Source organism: Sander vitreus, chromosome 15 (genome assembly GCF_031162955.1).
Source record: "Sander vitreus isolate 19-12246 chromosome 15, sanVit1, whole genome shotgun sequence".
Classification (NCBI taxonomy): domain Eukaryota; kingdom Metazoa; phylum Chordata; class Actinopteri; order Perciformes; family Percidae; genus Sander; species Sander vitreus.
The window spans coordinates 29,509,161-29,526,641 of NC_135869.1; the positions used below are offsets into that span (position 1 = coordinate 29,509,161).

Consider the following 17,481-nt stretch of genomic DNA (forward strand, 5'->3'; position numbering starts at 1 on the left):
GTTTCGTTGTAACGAGTGTTAATACGTTTCATGTTTTACACAATTTAAATATCACGATTTGTGTATTTAAATGATCCGATGTTGAACACTTTGCGGCTCCATATGTCGTCGTCGTTGACAGTGTTTAGAGACTTCAGGCTGAGAAACAGAAAACTAAAACATGGCACCAAACGTCGTGAAAGAATCTGGAAAATTATCTTTTTTTAATGTATTTTTTAAGCTCCACGTTTTAATACTGGCTTGCAAAAAATAAAAATACAAAGTGAAACGCAGCCCTGCCCAGAACTGTGGACTCCACCCTGAGACCTCCACAGGAATGCTGGGAAACGTAGTCTTTTTTTTTTTTTTTTTCAGTCCTCCTACGAAACATTAATATTGTTTTTCTGTTTATAGCTCTATCACAGTAACATTGCGCTTATTCCCCCACCTAGTGGTCAAAATTGGCAATTACATTTTTTTAAAAATTGGCATACAACATAAATATTACAGCTGCAGTAGAGGCAATAATAATGTTGGCATCTATTTGTCTGCTTCTAGGACGACATCTAGACTCGTTATTACCCCTGAAACAGCTCGGTTAGTGCTTTATGTACACCGCTAAGTACAATGCAAGTCAAAGTGTTTGGACAGTGAACAATCTTCAGTTTACCTGCTACATTTACAGGTATCTTACATTTATATAAATAGTTAGTGTGCATGTTTGCCATATAAATGCCGTCTGTACACAAGTTCCATGCACTGAGTTGTACTAATTTGTAATGTAACATGTACATCTTATCTACAGATGCAGAGCAGACTGAAGAGGGCGCGCACACACACACACACACACACACACACACACCCCTCCCCCCCTCCTGGCAGCGTCCCCTTTAAAGGAGCACTCCGAGACTTTGGGACATTTCCTTGTTTGCCGTTTTAAGTCAGACGAGACGGTTTATTTTCGTCTCTGAGGTCAGAAACACAAAGGCAGAAGGAAAGAAGACTTTTTGGGTTTACAAATGAATCTCTTCGAGTGTTTAGAGGCGAGCGATACGACAGTCCACCGTGAGTCCAGATAAAGTGTGTGCATTGTCAGATATCTTTTTATACGTTGTTTATACGGCGGTGTACGTTTCCTAAATATCTCTGGGTGTATTCGGTCAGGACGAGGGCTGCGTATCGCCAACGATTTCCCGAATCCATTTCGATTCACAAGGGTTCACTTCTTGTTTGCATATTGCTGAAGGAGAAAGGTTGTTGACTTGTAGCCCAGCACAAAGAGGTAACTGTGTGGATGTCCACGCTGAGCAGAGCGGTACATACACATACATCACACAGAAACTATGAAAGGTACACAGTAACCGATGTGTTCCTACTTTGAGTTAGACTGCCTCCCCCGAAAAACGCCCACTTAAGTCGTTTGTACAAGCAGCAAATACGACTACATCTGGGTATCGCCAATGAAAGCTCCACAACTGTGGCTGAAAACCAGAATTCAAACTTTAAACGTGCTCCCTGACTCCGAGGGTCTGGGGCCGTTAAACCGTCGACACTGTGCAACAGATTCAATGAGTCACAGAATGAACAAATGGACTCAAGTTGTTGTGGTCAGATCTTACAGCGTTGGACTTGTTCATTCTGCAGCACATGGCTCACGTTTCATTGGTGGATTGCTGAGTTCCTGTGCAGCTCTTTAACGTGTGGACGAGGTTAACGGTGATGATCGGGGTCTCACTACTCGCGTGTTTCTCTGTCAGCGACTTCGTAAAAAAAGGCTTCTTTCTTTCTTTTATTGGGTATACTACTGAGCTGGGATACCAGCTTAGTTGGTAGAGCAGGCACCCATATATATAGAGGTTTACTCCTCGATGCAGCGGCCGCAGGTTCAACGCCGACCTGCGGCCCTTTGCTGCAGGTCATTCCCCCCCCTCTCTCTCCCCTTCGTGTTTACAGCGGTCCTATCAATAAAAGCCTAAAATGCCCAAAAATAATCTTAAATATTGGGCTTTTTGTTTATTTTTAAACGACTTGCTCTATGAAGCCTCGAAAAATATGCTAAGAACTTAAAACTTGCACTATTGCACCAGAATAACGCTGACATTACGAACCGTCCCCTAAAGTTAAAGTACTTTTTACTTCACAGGACTGACGTTATATAAATATATTTAACATCCAGTAAAAGATTGATTTCAGGGTTTTGAAGCTTGATGTTTTATCCATTTAACAGTTTTTAGTAAAAGTTATTAAAATGTGAAACGTGACACATTGATGTCAGAATTTCTAATTAAAATGAACTTTGATAAGAAGCTCAAACCGGTTGGTTTTTTTAAGGACAGGACTTGTGAAAGGTTTAGATTTAGCTTTGAAGTCTCATTCTTTATCCCTGCTGGGAACTGGGAACGTTTAGAACCAAAATCACAGCTAATTGAACATTTTGCCTCGATTAATGATTAATGAACGATTGTTGCTCGCTGTTTGAACCTCCTCCAGGTTGCTTCCATGCTACACAAGGAAGGTATTAAACCTGGACCCTATGTTCCCATGTTTTGGTGTCTAAGTGACTGATGGGAACAACAATCTTTTAAACTGGTCCAGTATTGAGCATGATCGCTGTAACCGGCAGCCACAGACCGGGCTGCAATGTAACCATAAAGGACAAATGTGCATCTTTAGTCCACTAAAAGTTCTGTTTTTACCACTGACAGACTCAGATTATTATTCTAAGTGTCTGACAACATTATGGAAAGGATCCCTACAGCGATAGACCTTTAAAACCTCTGAGATCTTTCTCTTTAACCAGAAACAGCTCTGAAGGTGCTAGCCCTAAACCCACCAGACTTCATTTAAAAAAACAGTACTTTTAGCATGTATAGAGCCAACATATTTTCACATGTAAATCTGTAAACTGTGTTTATTTCAAGCATAACTAGAGTAGTGATGGTTGGAAAAGTGGAAAGGTAACTAAAAACAGCTTTTTATGGTTTTATTTTGTTTCTGTCGACTTTGATTGAAGAGTATTTTACGATGCTAAAACCACCGTTTATTTACATGGAGTCTGGTGGGGTTAGCGAACGTAATTTCCTTTCCATAATGTTGTCAGACACTTTGAATATTAATCCGAGTCTGTCAGCGGCAAAACAAGCACTTTTGTGACGGTAAATACAAGCTGGACAATCATCCCATTATCTTAGATTACAGCTTGTTTCTCTGTTGTGATCTCTCTTAATACTGGACCAATGTCAAAGATTGTTGTTCCCCAATAATGCTAGACTTCTGTACTGTGAACACCCAGAGATCAAACTTATTAGTAACTAATTATCTGTAATTAAGACAGCAAACAAGCTCACGTGTCACAAAGTCTGACTGTTCCTTTAAGAAGACTTGGAGGGCAGTGGTAGAGTTGTCTCGGCCCAACACAGAGATGGCAGTGTTTCTTTAATTGTCATATACACAATCTTATTTATCACTACAAATAAAAGAAGAATTTCTTTTCAGGAGATCTTCCAAGGTCAGCACCCCCTGTCCTCTACGCCCCGCTGAACGTATGAAACACTAAAAAAAAACCTGGGTTTACAATTGACCGTTATTTACATAGTTACAGTGGTTTTTAAAGCACCGCAGGCCGAGTGGAAGCTCCACAACTGTGGCTGAAAACCAGAATTTAAACTTTAAACGTGCTCCCTGACTCCGAGGGTCTGGGGCCGTTAAACCGTCGACACTGTGCAACAGATTCAATGAGTCACAGAATGAACAAATGGACTCAAGTTGTTGTGGTCAGATCTTACAGCGTTGGACTTGTTCATTCTGCAGCACATGGCTCACGTTTCATTGGTGGATTGCTGAGGTCCTGTGCAGCTCTTTAACGTGTGGACGAGGTTAACGGTGATGATCGGGGTCTCACTACTCGCATGTTTCTCTGTCAGCGACTTCGTAAAAAAAGGCTTCCTTCTCTTTCTTTTATTGGGTATCAGGAACACTTGATTGCAAGTCCCTGCACCCTTTTGGAAAGGAAATGTCAAATATACACTTAAAATTGGGATTTTTTCTTTTTTTTAAACAACAGATTTACTTTGCTGCGGCTCTATAAAGCCTCTAAAAAATATGCTAAGAACTTAAATCTCTCTCTCTCTTTAAAGAAGCAGAGCGACCAATCAGAGAGGAGACGCCGGGCGGTTTCATGAGTAAGAGAGGTGCGAGCCGTTAGAAATGTGAGACGTGACCGACGTGCTCCGGCTGAGCCCTCCGTCGCTCCCCCCACCCGGCCCTCCGGACGCCGTCCTCCTCAGAGGCTGGGGGCTGTTTCTGAGGGCCATCAGCCCGGGGCCGCGGATGCTCAGGCCGCCGTAGCCTCCCTGTGATGAGGAGGAAGACGAGGCGGAGGACGGCGGAGAGGAGGAGGACAGGGAGATGGGGGGTGGGGGTGGGGGGGGAGGCAGGAGCGCCAGGGACTGCGAGGAGGCGTGGGTGGCGAGGTGGTGGTGGTGGTGGTGGTGGACCTGTGAAGGATGCGGGTAATGACCGCCGCTGCCACCGCCCACCCACTCCCTGGGGCGCTCGCGCTCCCGGCCGTCGTGGCTGTCGCGGTACAGCTGCGGCGTGCTCTGGTGGTGCTGGTAGTGCTGCGGGAGGTAGTGCTGCTGCTGGTGGTGGTGATGGGAGGAGGAGGAGGGGCCCCGGCTGCTCTTGTGCAGCTCTCCGTCCCTGCCGAGGCAGTGAGCGGACGTGATGGACTCGGCTCGGCTGAAGCCCCCGCCGCCGTGGTTCTGGCTGCGCCAGGACGGAGTCGCCACCGAGTTCTGCACGCTGTGGCTCCAGTGGCTGCCGGAGCGCGGGACGGGCCGGGACGGCCAGCCGCCGGGGCCTGAGGAGGGGCTGGGGGTTGGGTAGCCCTGGTTGAAGGCCTCGGCCGGGATGCCGCTCAGCGCCATGTTGCTGAAGCCGAGGCGCATGCTCTCCGAGTCAAAGGCCTCGATCTCGTGGGCCTGGCGCTCCAGCAGAGTCCGGATCCGCTCCGAACGCTCGTTCTGCAGCGAGAGCATCTCCTCCTCGATCTGACGACAGATGTTCAGACTGTTAGGGCCAGAGTCACAACAAACAAACAAACAAACAAACAGGGGCCTGTTGCACAAAAGTAGAATGAAGAAATCCAGGATAACTGAGAAAGCGCAGCTTGACTTAGTGTGGTCCGCTCATCACAGCTTAATCGGTTGCACGTTTGCCGAGGCAGGATGAGAAGGTGAAGCTATGTCAGCCAGGTGTAGATAGCTGGGATAAGTGCACGTTCACGGCTTTCTTAAAATAGACCACGGTATCCATCACAGATTTACTGATGCAGAAATGGAGAAAACACGTGCGGCATATCTTTAACCCGCTGAGCAGCAGCTGTTAATGGAAAATTACGAGGAGGTGAAACATAATACGCAAAAAGGGAAATACAGCTGTTATCAGACAGAGAGAAAAAGTCCAGACAGACAATACAATGCGTAACGATTTAAAAAGATCTACTTAGGGCCTACTAGTCACTCCACATTTTTACAAAGTTTTAATTGCTTTTGATATGCTTGTTTTATGTGTTGGTTTTATTGCTGTATCTGTTTTTATCTGCTAAATGTGCTGGTTGTACTGTAAAGTGTCTTTGAGTAGCCTGTAAAGCACTATATAAATGTTTTATTATTTAGCCTACTTTGCCTTAAAAGTGAGCAGAGGGAATTAATGTTCCTCTGGACATTCACCCTGAGGACGAGGCTTAATGTCAAACCCTTATTCATAATGAGAGAATATGTTTTACAACCATATGCACAAATCTCTATAAGCTATAATTCTAAATATCTTTCTACAATTAATGTTCATACAGAACAAACATGACTGGACAAAAACTAGAAAAAGAAGTGACTTCAAAACACACTGTCAGCATATCTGTAAAACAATATAGCCTATTATTATTATTCATGTTTTTTTCTCACTCCAAGCTCCCAGATGCGTGACGGCACCAAAATAAAAAGATTAAGAAACTTTGTGGCATTCCAACACATTCCCACTCCCATCTCGTACAATACGGACGTTTGGTCAGGGTCCATTGTCGTCGTTATTGACGCTAAAAGTCTCCTTTAGAGTCCGCTGCACGGTGTGGGAGGCTCCCCCCGCCTCCCCCCGCCTCTCCACGTTGCACGGGGCATATTCACGGGGAGAGCAGAGGAGGAAAAGCCCCTTTCCTCCGCATTGTCCCACTTTATCTCCGGTGCATGTGCAACCATTTCTTACCATCCAAACAACTGCAACAGTAGGATTTAAATCAAACTTGTGACAGCAATAGTGACAAGTAATGCATGTTAATAAAAATAAAGCAGAACACATTCAGAAGACAAAGGAATAACTGTTAAACATGTTTATTTCGGATCAGAGCAGCAGCTGATTTAACACATCAGACTCCAGGATTAATCTTAGCCCGGCTGTTAGCCCGGCTGTTAGCCCGGCTGTTAGCCCGGCTGTTAGCCCGGCTGTTAGCCCGGCTGTTAGCCCGGCTGTTAGCCCGGCTGTTAGCCCGGCTGTTAGCCCGGCTGTTAGCCCGGCTGTTAGCCCGGCTGTTAGCCCGGCTGTTAGCCCGGCTGTTAGCCCGGCTGTTAGCCCGGCTGTTAGCCCTGCTCCAGAGCAGGCTAACTGCAAAGAATAAATCTCCATGGTTACTTGGCTGGGTTTAATTCAACCTGCTTTTGTGCAACCAAATCAAAGCTAAATTCATCCAGGATAACTTGAATATCCCAGCTTAATCCCTTATCCTGGTTTTGTGCAACAGGCCCCTGGTCTACAGCTGGAACCAACTGCTCCTTCTCTGGTTCTTAGACCTTTGTTTACTTCTGGAGGAAGTCAAACTATTTTTACACATCAACTGGTCTCTGACAACTTGCAGCAGGTATTTATTATTATTTACCAACATTTTATAGAGAAAATAATCAGAAGATTAATCAGTCACAGCCCTGACTTCTACAGATTAACCAGCTTTGTTGAATCTACTACACTTTGAGGGAGCAGAATCCACTTTAATCTGAGACATAAACGATTGTTAGCAGCGAGTCAGATGGGGAAGGAAATAAACACACGACTATGAACTGATGGGAATAAAGGCCAAATAAAGAGAAACCAAATTAAGACGCCTTAAGTATCCAAAGCAGGAACTTAACGACCCCTAACTTAAAGCTCCATTGTGTAAGAGTTTCTCTCATCTAGCAGTGAAATTGTATATGACAACCAACTGAATATTACTTTCTAGCCCCTCCCATTCCGAGCGCGTTTCAACTCGCCAAACCCGAAATAATCTCTTAGTATGTCCATCGTTTCCACGCAGATGTTCTAGCCACTCCAATATTAACTTTGGTCTTGTTGCTTTGCCTGTTGCATTGTCGTTTTAATTCTCTTTTTCCCTCCCGGCTGGCATTCATCACGGTGCCACTAAGTGTAAGAGGGCGAAAGATGGAGGTATGTCCCTCTTTGGTTAATGTATTATAAAGATGGAGGTATGTCCCTCTTTGGTTAATGTATTATAAAGATGGAGGTATGTCCCTCTTTGGTTAATGTATTATAAAGATGGAGGTATGTCCCTCTTTGGTTAATGTATTATAAAGATGGAGGTATGTCCCTCTTTGGTTAATGTATTATAAAGATGGAGGTATGTCCCTCTTTGGTTAATGTATTTTAAAGATGGAGGCGCTACATACACAGCCGTCATTCCAGCGAGTTGCTCGTATGTATTCTGAATAGCTGATTCTACTCTTACGAGAATACTTTATAATACGTTATAAATGTGTAAATAAGTTGTGTCAGACTGGCAGTAAACCAGCAGTAGAGTGTTATAAATGTGTAAATAGTGTCTATTAAAGACGGGCGCTCCTACCCGTTGCTCCAGCAGCGCCCGGCGGATGGACACCCGCTGCTCCAGGTCCTTCACCTCGCGCTCGTGCTGCGTGTCAGTGTGGATCTTGATCTTGCTCTGGTAGGCGTTCAGCAGCTCCAGCTCCTGCTGCAGCTGCATCCTCAGCACCTGGTACTCCGCCTCCTGGGTCTCGTCCAGACGCAGCTGTGGGAGCGGACAAACGGGGGTGAGTGTCAGGACACAACAGCTCAATCTGCTCAGAGAACTGAGGTGGTGTTGTGACGGCTTTCATTAAAGCTACAGTGAGTAGTTTCTGTCGGCCCCATGAGGAAATGTAAGTAATGACAACATAATGTGTGGCGGAGCATGTTTCAGGTGTAGGAGGTGTGGGGGAGCATGTTTCAGGTGTAGGGAGGTGTGGGGGAGCATGTTTCAGGTGTAGGAGGTGTGGGGGAGCATGTTTCAGGTGTAGGAGGTGTGGGGGGCTGTGTTAGGGACCATGTTTCAGGTGTAGGAGGTGTGGGGGCTGTGTGGGGGTGCAGGTCTCAGGTGTAGGAGGTGTGGGGGCTGTGTGGAGGAGCAGGTTTCAGGTGTAGGAGGTGTGGAGGAGCAGGTTTCAGGTGTAGGAGGTGTGGGGGCTGTGTGGAGGAGCAGGTCTCAGGTGTAGGAGGTGTGGGGGCTGTGTGGAGGAGCAGGTCTCAGGTGTAGGAGGTGTGGAGGTGCATGTTTCAGGTGTAGAAGGTGCACGGAGGTTTCCTTGCCTTACTCACAGCCTGTGTGGACAGCATGTCGTTGATGGAGTGGTCGTACTGCTCTGCCAGGATGGCCAGCTTACGCGTTTGCTCCTCTTTGAGGCGTTTAAGAACGGCCTTGTGGTCGGATTTGGGAGTGCTCTCCAGCAGGTGGTTCCTCAGGGCTTTGTACTGACGCGTCTGGATCTTACAGGTCTCCTGGAACTGACGCTTGATCTGCAGCTCTTTGGACTGAAACAATCAGAATCAGAAAATGGTATATTGCCACTGTAATGTGGAATTAACCTTGGTGATTGGTGTGTACATACCACAGATGCTCACAAGTCTCTGAGCTAGAGTCCAAGTCAGGTCTCAAGTCTCTGAGCTAGAGTCCAAACCAAGTCTCAAGTCTCTGAGCTAGAGTCCAAGTCAATAAATGCAACATCTATCCAAAAGACATTGAGTAATCGTGTATAATAATCCTGATTATGATTTTTTCCATAATCAAGCAGCCCTAAGTCGGTCTCCTGCATACCTTGAGGCTCTTGGGCTGCTGACGGACCTCAATTGTGTGCTTCTGTCGCAGCTCTTGCTCACGGCGCTTGTTGTACTCCATCTGGTTGGTCAGCTCGGTCTGGTGTTGCGTTCGGATCAGGTCGGCCCGAGTCCGCTGCACCGAGCCCAACTGCCTGAACTCCAGCTCCTGGGTGGACTCGTGGTGCCGCAGCAGCATGGCGCACTCCAGATCCTTCTGGGTCTGCTTCTTGTTCAGGTCCTGGTGGAGGAACACGAGGAAGGAGAGGAGAGAAGAAGACTGTAAACTCAACCCAGTGTCTCCCCCAGAAAACTTGTTTAGCCCGGTGGCTAGTGTCTTTTTTCAATGAGGGCCCGGCCAGTCACAGACTGATGGCAGCATTAAGAGCCCAATAGTTTCTGTGATAACAGAATCATGGACAGAATAGAAAAAATTGAGAATAAAAAAAAAAAAAAAAGCTATAAGGCAGATTATATAGGGCCCTACATTCAGTCAGTGCTAAAAGCTAACTGGGGATTTGAAAATATGACAACGTCTGGTACCCCTTTCACACACATGGGTCAATCAGGGTTATATCCGGGTCGACTGTGTGTTTGAATGGGGTAACCTTTACGACCCAGGTCTGCAGGTCGTCACAGGTCACCGCCTATAGCCCCGATACACCAACCCGATGGCCGACCGTCAGGAGGAAAGCCAGTGTGACTGATCAGTCTCCCCGAGGTCCAAAAAGTTCCTCAGAACACACCGAAGAGACGCCGACTTGAGCGTACGTTCTGCGCGTGCTGAGACGTAATACGTCTCCATAACAGCAGGCGGCGCTAATCTGTATTGTCGCCCAAAAAATTAAAACCGGCAGCTGATTGGACGAACGCGTCACGTGTGTCTGGCTGCTCCCCGACCATCATGGCGTCTCGTTCAGAATACGATCTCATATTGGACTAAAATAGTTCACCGTAACGTGTTTCTGGAAACATTTGAAGAGAGAAACAGGCCGTGCAGTTGCTGAATCTGTCTTCATTTCAGATCAACAAAGGTCAGTTTAAAAGATCTTCATCAGATTTTGAGAGAGACTAGTCACGCTCAGCCCGCTCGTCATTTCAGGGTTAGCACTCCACCAAATCAGATTGGTCATTGAGTCCGACTGCCCGCCCTCCGACCCAGCAAGTCAGGTCGGCCAAAATGAAGGCCGGCGGCTCCTGGGACGGACGACGGCACGGAACAGACTCGAGTCACCGACCTCGTCAAACAAAGAAATGCTAGATATTAGAGTAACTTCCTTGTCCAGCTGCTGCAATAAATAAGCATGAGGAGAAATCACTGCACAAAATCATCTGAAAGGTGTTTGATGGTTATTTATTTGTTCTTTAGAACGTAACCCTACGAAGTATATCGTCCCTCGTCTAAAAAGACCTTTATCCTGGCAGTAGTCAAGATGTGTTAATTGTATGGTTTGAAGTGTGAAGATGGAGCCTCGTACCTCTCTGAGCAGGTCCTGCTCCAGGTTGTGGCGAGCCAGCAGCATCTTCCTCTTGTACTGGCGACACTGCAGCTCGTAGTACTGGCGCTGCCTCCGCAGCAGGCTGGCCTCCTCCTCCGCCTGCATCTGCTGCAGGCACTCCTTCTGACGGATCAGCCACTCCTGCTTCTCTCGCTTCGGAGTCGACTGGTTCTCGCTCAGCTCCTGTTAAGAGACCAAAAGTCAACAAAACTGTGTGCCAGACTGTAGCGCAGATGTGCCCAAATTCTTTCATATGAAGGGCCAGAAAATGATGTGGATGGAAGGCCACCGGCCAAAAATAAATGTTGGGGGTATGTGAATTGACACTACATTAAAATGTATTTTATAGAAAATGAGTATTCTAAATAAACACTGCTCTTTAATCTGCTTTACAGTAATTTTATTAATTTGAAGAGATGATCCATGTGTTTCTTTTTGGGAGCATCAACATATTTAAAAAGGAAAGACACCTTTCTGACTTGTCCACGTGTAATGAAGAGTGGAAGTTTACCACCACTGTACTTTATATTCCTGTAAAACTCAGATTAAAGATTTTACAGCACTTTCAAAATAAGAGAATAAACATGGGCATGTTAAATGCCATGGAGGGCCAAATTAAAAAAGGGAGCACGGGCCAAACTTGGCCCATGGGCCCCAAATTGGTCAGCCTTGCTATAGTGGATATAAACAAATGCTGACACCGTCGCTGTGGACAATGGCTTAGGTTAAGAGTTGGGTACCAAAACGTGTACGACGTAAACGGTAGTAAAGAGACAGAATAAGAACAAAAATTTCGGTGCCCGACTTTACACTACACTTGATAGCGGGTAATGTTAGCATACCGTTAGCTAGCAGCTGGATTAAACCCAAAGGTTAAAATGCTGACAGCTGACGTTAAGCGGTGTAAAGTGTGACTGTATTTCCCTGTAGAGGATTCCAACAGCGGGACGTAACAGTCTGACTGCAGCTGCCAGTATCGGAAAAACAACACTGATGGTGCATTCAAAGTTATTGTAAAATACCCTTTTCCCAAGTGTTTACAGCCCACCAAGCGCTAATGCTAGTATGCGTTAGCTGAACTTTAAGGAGCCTATAATGTGCACTAAATGTAGCCTTTTTCGTTTGTCGTTTTTATATAATGTCTTTTTTATATATTTTAAATGTGTAACCACTTGAGCCATGGTGAAACGTTTCGTTGAAATGACAAAACATACTTAGAGTTGAGTTGACTGTCTGTCTGTCTGTCTGTCTGTCAACGGTAGGCGTGGCTTGGGCGTGGACTCTAAAGCGGCGAAGCAAGTGCATCCTGGGATTTGGTGCCTTTCATCCACATGAGCCAAAAACACATTTTCTGGCTTTTCTCGGCCTAGAAGCCACCAACTTCTAAAATGTTTCACATTTCTACTACATAAGTGACCCAATTTAAAGATATATTCATCTTTCCAACGGTGAAATATCCCTTTAAATACGTTCTCATGTCTATTTTAATTAATTGTTTCAATGTTCAATGGATGTGTGAGGAAGTGTCTCCTTCACAGCTGAATTTATAATTCATGTATGTCAATGCAATAGATGCAGGATCAGGGTTTTACTGTCATAATATGACACAGAAGTTGTACTCCCTTCACGCTACACACAGAAAATGTATAAACAGATATTCAAAACATTTAAATTAGAACAGAAAATAAAACAGGAATATATACATTGGTATTAAGTGACTGTGTGTGTACTGAAGGGTAAGTACCAGTGTGCTCTGGTTTAGGGAATCTTATCTACATTAGTATTTGAATATGTGAACATGTGTTGGCTCTGACCTCTTTAAGCTGATCCTTGCGCTGGCGGTACTGGCGTTTCTGGGACTCCAGTAAACTGGTCAGTTCTTTCTTCTGCTGGCCCAGTATGTGCTGCTGGAACTTCTTCTCTTCTGCCAGAGCGGCTTTCGTCTGCAGGGCGACAACAAAACACAGGCCGAGGTCATAGGTCGGCTCTCTGAAGAACACGTTACAGCAGCGCTTTCACACATTTTATAATACAACCGTAAAAAAATGATTGGATGAGCCCCTTTCTCAGATGAGACAACAGAAATAGACTGTTAGTCAGTTAACAGTCAGTTTTAAAGAGAGACGCAAGACCAAAAAGTGTTTTAATTAAATGAAAAAATAAAACTTATCTGGCAACTTCATATTGTCTATTTTTTTTCCTTGAACTGAAAGATATTGATATTACCCTTTAAATTATCATCCACATACTCAAATACACATTTGCTTTAAAGTTGTCCGTGCATACTGATGCACGTGCTTCACTCCGTGCCAACAGGACTGAAACTAACCTCTTTCTCCAGGATGGCCTGGTGCTTCTTGGCCAGCTTGTCGGCCTCGGTAGAGAAGCTGTTCCTCTGGTTCTCCAGCTCTTTGTCCAGCTTCAGCTGGTGCTCGTCCATCTCTGCCTTCAGCTTGTTCTCTAGCCCCATCAGCTGCTTCTGATGCTGCCGCCGCATACGCTTGTAGCCGGACATCTGCTCCCGCAGCGCCGAGCCCTGCTCGTGTTCCTGGATCTGACGGGTCACCTGGAGGGGGGGGGGGGAACATGTGAACACAGGGGAACGTTCAATCTCAAAACAGTGTGCACCGTGTTGCTACGGTTTCCTGGTTGAACAACATGTTCCCTCGCCCATGGCAGCCCCCTCTCCCTTTTGCTCTGTCAGGCAAGCCACACTTTACCTGGGATTAGATGTGTGGTTTACATGACTTCCCAGTGGCTTAGGTCTGCAGGCAAGTCAGAAACTGAGCCTTTAAATGAGAAGACCGTGCCACTTCTGTGCCGTTAGTCATTCCCTGACTGCAATGATGGTGCAGACACTCAGAGCACAGTTGTGAAAGACCCAGAAACGCCGACCAATCAGAGCATACATGGCTTTTTCAGCCTTTTAAACATTAAAGCATGTAAATATGTTCTAGTAGAAACCCTAAATACATTTATGAACATTAAAATGAACAGAATATTGGACCTTTAATGTAGGGAATCTGTCTCATAGCTTTTTTAAATTCTCAATTTCGCGATTGGGTCCATGATTGTGTTATCACGTCACAGACACTACTGGGCTCTGCCGGGCCCTCGTCTGGTGGGATCCCTGCAGGTGATAGCCAATTAGCAGAGACGGCACACAACACAGTGAGGGGCAGGAAGATTTACCAAGGAGGCGGTCCGGATGGTGGCAAAGTGGTCCCGGTTGCGGTAGTAGGCTCGGCGGCGTCCAGCCGAGGGAGCCTGAGGTTGGTCCATCTCCGGCTGGTACGGGTCATCGTAGATGTTATCCTGACCCTGAGGAGGAGGACGGCGGTCAGACACTTAACATACACAAACACATCGGGCTGGATAATCAATTCAGAACAGCCCGATTTAATTTGATGCGATATGGATTCGATCAGGGATATTTCAGCTACAATTCCAGCTGAGCTGGATATGAAAGAGATTCACAGAACTAACGCCGTTAGGAAAGAACCCTCTAACCCAGTGGTTCTCAAATGGGGGTAGGTGTACCCCAAGGGGTACTTTGGAGGACTGCAGGGGGTACGGGAGCGCTTTTTTCTACGTTTTTGTCTCCGTTTTTGAAGTTTGTCATTTTTGTCGCTTTTTGCCACCTTTTTCAACCTGTTCTTGCCTCCCTTCCTTATTTCCTTTCCAAGTTTGAAGTTTTTCAAAAAACAATTTGGCCTTTTTCAAAGTTTTTGTCACATTTTTCGAAGTTTGTCTTCCTTCTTCCTACAGTGTTTTCGTCGCTGTTTTCTAAGTTTTTGATCCTATTTTCCATCTATTCTTGCTGAACTTCGTTCTTTCTACAGAGTTTTTAAAAAAAAAGTTTTTGTTGCCTTTTTTCATCAGCATTTAAATGTTTTTCAGTTACATGGCTGTTTGGTAAATCTATCGCTGGTCAGGGGGTACTTGGCTTAAAAACACAATTTAAATGGGATACATTATTAAAAAAGTTTGAGAACCACTGGTCTAACCTGCTGCATTATTAAAGATATGAATGTTGTCGTTAAGAATTGAGCCCAAAGCAGTTACACAGAGACAGAAAAGGTGATTTCTTTAGTAGAAAGGTAAAGGTAGACCTAGAGACAGACATCTCTGGAAACAGCCATGCCATTTTCTTTCTTCGGCAAAATTTGTCCTAACTTTGGAGCGTTATTTAGAATGACACGGATTATTATTATTATTATTATTATTATTATTATTATTAGATCATCTGGTTTAACATGAACTCTAGCTTTAAAACAGAGCCTCTTTAAAGATCCATCTGGCGAGTTTTAAAAATCGATATCCGAAAATTCAAATGAGAAAATCGATTTCTTGAAACCCAGCCCTATAAAATGTAACCCCCCAAAGCTGCAAACACAACCCTGCATTTTCAAACTGAAAACTCAATGGCATCAAACTTCATATTATTCTACAAACAATAAAAAACATGAAGCAAAAGGAACAGTTTCATTTCACAGATCAGAGCCGAGTGAACCTCTCCGTGCGGGCATATACGCATACATACATACATATATTTACCGTAGGTCGGTGGATGATGGAGCTGTTGGAGGTGACTGTGTGCTCGCCCTCCTGCATCATGGCCATCTCGCTGCTGCTGTCATCAGACGCGTCAGCCAGACTGTTGACAGAGCTGCTCTGAGAACTGGCCGAGATGGACATACTGGGCACCGACTGGGAGCTCTCCATGCTGTTCACTGTGCCTGTCCGCAACAGGTACTGCTCCACCTCCTGACACACACACACACAGACACACACAGACACACACACACACACAATGTAAAAAATAAAAGTAAACTCCTACATAAACTGTTGGAGGCTGATTTAGCATTTTATTTTTATATTGGATTTCATTTTTTGTTTTAGCATTTTAATTCACAGAACTATTTGATTTTATGATTTATTTTCATCCCTTTTCATTTTATACTCTTCCTCCCTTCCTCCCCCCTCCTCCTCCTCTTCCTCCCCTCCCCCCCTTCCTCCACTCCCCTACCTCCTCACCTCCTCCCCCTCCTCTTCCTCCCCTTCCTCCACTCCCCTCCTCTTCCTCCACTCCCCTCCCCTCCTCCCCTTCCTCCACTCCCCTCCTCCTCCACTCCCCTCCTCTTCCCCACCCACCCCCCCTCACCTCCTCTTCCTCCCCTCCCTCGGACACGGGGCCGTTCTGCTGCGTCTCCTGGAAGAGGATCTTCTTCATCTTGCGGTACTGCAGGTTGTCCAGCTCTCTCACTGCGTCCTTGGTCCGGGCGATCAGGTCCATGACGACCGTCAGAGGACGCTCACGGCACAAGAACCGATGCTGCGAAGGGAGGGAGGGAAGAAACAGGAGCATTACAGCACTGCCGAGGACGTTTACGTTAGGTGAGATGATGCTGGGTGAGCTCTCACATTGAGCAGCACATCCGAGGTCGGTCGGTCCTGGGGAATCTTCTGTAGGCAAGAGTCAACAAAGTTGCGGAAGGAATCAGACCTGCGGAGAGATAACGGATGATGTTGTCAAAGCAGCAGTGGTGGTTACATACTAGGCTTATGTTCAGTTTTATTTCCCATCCATTAACCCAACATGAAGATAATAAATATTGTTTTCTTTTTGCCACGTCGTCTCATTTTTACACTTCATCTTTTCCATGTTTTGTAAATTGATTAATCAGTTTAAGTCACTTGTGTGATGTCAGCTCCTTAAATATGAATATGTTCTAGTGTCTTATCTCCGCTGGGACAGGAAACTGAAGCTCTTTGCGTTGTGGACAAAACAAGACATTTGAGGACGTCATCTTGAGCTTTTTGGGAAACTCTGATCCACATTTTAGAGACAGAACTACTCATCCATTCATCCAGAAAATAACCCACACATAATATATAATATCATAATCTATGATAACAATCGTTAGTTGCAGCTCTAAGAAACATACACAAACACAATTGACACAGATAACTTAAATAGTAAAAAAAAACATAACTTATTTACTAAATATAAACGTGTAAAAAGTGTCAAGCTTGAGTTAAAGATCTAACTAAGAACGGAGGAGTGGAAATGTTCTCACCAGTGGTTGGACTGGAGGATGGGGCTTTCATTCTGAGCGATGTGATATAAGGCACTCATAGCGTTCATGTTGAACAGCGGGGGCTTCCTCTCCGCTGTGGACAGAAAGAGCACAGTGTCACAGTAAATACACTCATGATACATGCATCTCATGATACGTGTCACAGTAAATAAACTCATGTCTGCATGTACCTCATGTCTGCATGTACCTCATGTCTGCATGTACCTCATGATACGTGCCCTTCAGTGAGAGTCCGTGACTCAGAGGGCGTGACTCTCACTGAAGGGCAGATTCTTCTGGGGGACTACGTTTGCGTTCACTCACAAGAAGTTTTGCGTTCTCTAACTAAATTTAGTGTTCCCTTGCAATACGTTTAGTGTTACATCCAGGGCTTTAAATTAACTCCTTTGATCACCAGCCAACACGGCTAGTAGATTTTTAAAGTTACCAGCCAATCAGATTTCCCATTAGCCAAATTTGTCTTCTTCTTCCCTCTTTCATCTGCACTGACACCCGTCTCTTCCAAATCACAGAAGGCTTGTATCATGTGGACACGCCAACAGTGTTGTTGTCATTACTTAGAATACCTCATGGGGGGGACAGAAACTACACACTATAGCTTTAACTCCAGAAATATATATCCCAGTTTGTTTTTCCTAAATACATTTTCTTTAATTGCAGCTCCTCTGGTTTGTGTGCCGCCGTTCCGTTTGTCTTCTCCGTTTCAGTGTAGCTTGTAACCGATACCGCACGCTAGGCACGTAGCCAACGGTTATTACAACACTTCACAA

At 45.3% G+C, this 17,481-nt stretch overlaps 1 protein-coding gene across 4 annotated transcripts in view; it reads right to left on the minus strand.

Annotated features, from left to right (window-relative positions):
- taok2a (TAO kinase 2a) overlaps positions 1 to 17,481 on the minus strand; it is a 38,696-nt gene that overhangs the window by 5,898 nt on the left and 15,317 nt on the right. For 2 of the 4 annotated variants that reach the window (XR_013503048.1, XM_078269017.1), the window contains exons 9-20: positions 16,691 to 16,784; positions 16,035 to 16,116; positions 15,775 to 15,945; positions 15,168 to 15,377; positions 13,803 to 13,931; positions 12,940 to 13,176; positions 12,425 to 12,553; positions 10,590 to 10,793; positions 9,113 to 9,352; positions 8,608 to 8,829; positions 7,868 to 8,050; positions 1 to 5,030 (exon numbers count right to left, since the gene is read on the minus strand). The exon at positions 1 to 5,030 is cut by the window's left edge. Coding sequence is in view for 3 of the 4 variants with exons in the window: in XM_078269017.1 (XP_078125143.1) it covers positions 4,155 to 5,030; positions 7,868 to 8,050; positions 8,608 to 8,829; positions 9,113 to 9,352; positions 10,590 to 10,793; positions 12,425 to 12,553; positions 12,940 to 13,176; positions 13,803 to 13,931; positions 15,168 to 15,377; positions 15,775 to 15,945; positions 16,035 to 16,116; positions 16,691 to 16,784 (2,777 nt within the window). In the remaining variant the exon portion in view is untranslated. The remainder of the gene's footprint in view (positions 5,031 to 7,867; positions 8,051 to 8,607; positions 8,830 to 9,112; positions 9,353 to 10,589; positions 10,794 to 12,424; positions 12,554 to 12,939; positions 13,177 to 13,802; positions 13,932 to 15,167; positions 15,378 to 15,774; positions 15,946 to 16,034; positions 16,117 to 16,690; positions 16,785 to 17,481) is intronic. The other 2 variants (XM_078269018.1, XM_078269019.1) reach the window with 2 other exon arrangements.